Source organism: Megascapheus bottae, chromosome 15, assembly GCF_031878675.1.
Source record: "Megascapheus bottae isolate mThoBot1 chromosome 15, mThoBot2.hap1, whole genome shotgun sequence".
NCBI classification, from domain to species: Eukaryota; Metazoa; Chordata; class Mammalia; order Rodentia; family Geomyidae; genus Megascapheus; species Megascapheus bottae.
This window is the reverse complement of record NC_143523.1, coordinates 164006-166312: the sequence shown is the minus strand read 5'-3', so window position 1 is coordinate 166312 and position 2307 is coordinate 164006. Positions and strand designations below refer to the sequence as shown.

Here is a 2307-nt window from a genome sequence, read left to right as displayed (position 1 = left end):
CACCCTCCTAGGATTGGGAGGACCCTGTACCTGTGATGCCCTTCTGTGTCTGCACTCAGTGAGTCCTCTGCTCCTGGTGGGGGCTGTTAGTGGCATGCTTGGAGTCAATTGTCAGTCATCATGGAGTCTGTTCCACACACCTGAACACACTCCTTGTGCACTGAGTGAGGCCTCACCACCCCTTGGTATCCTGTGACAGTCCTGATGGGAAAGTGCAGTTGGCCTTGATGGAGGACTGGCCACATGGCAGAGGTCATTAGGACTGGACTCAGGGTCTGTGTGCTCACTGGACCTCTACTGGGATGGCGGGGTCTGTGGTCTCACTGGACCTCTACTGGGATGGCGGGGTCTGTGTGCTCACTGGACTTCTACGGGATGGCGGGGTCTGTGGTCTCACTGGACCTCTACTGGCATGGCGGGGTCTGTGTGCTCACTGGACCTCTAATGGCATGGCGGGGTCTGTGTGCTCACTGGACCTCTAATGGCATGGCGGGGTCTGTGTGCTCACTGGACCTCTACAGGGATGGCGGGGTCTGTGTGCTCACTGGACCGCTACTGGCATGGCGGGGTCTGTGTGCTCACTGGACCGCTACTGGGATGGCGGAGTCTGTGTGCTCACTGGACCTCTACTCCTTATATGATGTGATGGCAGGGTCTGTGCACTCATGATCCTTGTGTGTCATGAGGATCCGGTTCACCCCAGACAGCCTGAAGATGCAGCTGCAGCTTTGTGCTTTGTTACCCTATCTGACAGTTCTTTGCAGAAGTCTAGCACGGGAGGAGCTGTGTGCTCCCTGGATCTGTGAGCATACAGATCCTACATCACATCACACAGGGAGTAGAGTAGACTCAGGACCTGTGTAAGAGGAGTACCCAGGCCTGTCTAGGAGGAGGCCCTCAGGGTCTGTCTAGGAGGAGGGAGGCCCCGGGGCCTGGGCTGCTCTCTGCCATGCTCTGTGCAAGGCCTGCCTGAATTCCTTGTTCCTCAGACAGTAGATGATTGGGTTGAGAAGGGGTGTGAGCACCGTGTACACCACGGACACTAGCTTGTTATAGTTGAAGGAGTAGATGGCACGTGGCCTGGCGTAGATGAAGAGGGAGGCTGAGTAGAAGATCACCACCACGGCCAGGTGTGAGGCACAGGTGGAGAAGGCCTTCCGTCGACCAGCGGCAGAGGGCATGCACAGCACAGTGCCCAGGATGGCTGCGTAGGAGAAGATGGTGAGAAGCAGGGGCCCCAGAAGGATGAGCAGTGCCAGGAGGAAGTCCACAAGCTCTGCCACTGACATGTCAGAACAGGCGAGGTTCAGCAGAGGGGACACATCACAGAAGAAGTGGTTCATGACATTGGGGCCACAGTACCCTAGGCGGGAGATGAAGAAGACCTTCCCCAGGGAGATGGTGAAGCCAGAGAGCCAGGAGCCTGCAGCCAGGAGGCCGCAGAGGCCAGGGCTCATGACAGTCGGGTAGCGCAGGGGGTTGCAGACGGCCACGTAGCGGTCATAGGCCATCACCCCCAGGAGCGAGCACTCAGTGCAGGCCAGTGCTAAGAAGAAGTACAGCTGTGCCATGCACCCTGAAAAAGAGATGCGGCAGAACCGGGGTGCGGCCAGGCTGAGCAGCGCCTTGGGCACGGTGACAGAGATGTACCATACCTCCAGGAAGGACAGGTTGCTGAGGAAGAGGTACATGGGCTTGTGCAGTGCCGGGCTAGTGTGGATCACTGTGACGATAACCAGGTTTTCTGTGACCGTCAGCAGGTAAGCCAGCAGGAACAGCACCAGCAGGAACAGGTGGAGCCCCAGGGAGCCTGGGAAGCCCATGAGCACGAACTCTGTCACCTCGGAGTGGTTACCTTGAGCAGGCATGGTGCCAAGCCCTGCCTGGGGACCAGAGGAAGGTGAGAGGCAGTGGGGAGAGGCCAGTGGCCCCGTGAGGCAAGCCTTGCTTGGGTGACTTGTGACTCCTAGACTGCCAAGGTGTGGCTGTAGAATCTAGGCCTTCTGGTGGTCCAGCCTGTCAGACATCAAACTAGTGCTGGGTGTCCCAGAGGGGGCACCCAGATCGTGCAGTCACCCCTGCTTGGCTACAGAAACTTGCAAATAACACTTTGGATGCCAGTATTGGTCTCTCTGTCACAGTCTGGCTCTGTGCTGGACTCAGCTGTCTATCCTGGTTGAGGAGAGACCATGGCACTCAGAACAGGTGGACAAGAAACAACGGAGGCAGTGGAGCCCATGGCCCTTACAACAGTGGACAGGGACCTCAGAGGCAGGGGTGACTGTGGCCCTTACAACAGCGGACAGG

The 2307-nt window shown here is 58.0% G+C and overlaps 1 protein-coding gene across 1 annotated transcript; it reads right to left on the bottom strand.

Moving 5' to 3' along the window:
• Positions 1–908: 908 nt before the first annotated feature.
• LOC150053640 (olfactory receptor 6B1-like) lies at positions 909–1868 on the bottom strand. The gene has a single exon (XM_090346823.1). The coding sequence runs from the start codon at positions 1866–1868 to the stop codon at positions 909–911; it is 960 nt and encodes a 319-aa protein (XP_090202949.1).
• Positions 1869–2307: the final 439 nt, after the last annotated feature.

What these genes read in the sequence shown, in the direction of transcription:
- LOC150053640 (XM_090346823.1), bottom strand. Translation starts at nt 1,868, where the DNA reads ATGCCTGCTCAAGGTAACCACTCCGAGGTGACAGAGTTCGTGCTCATG.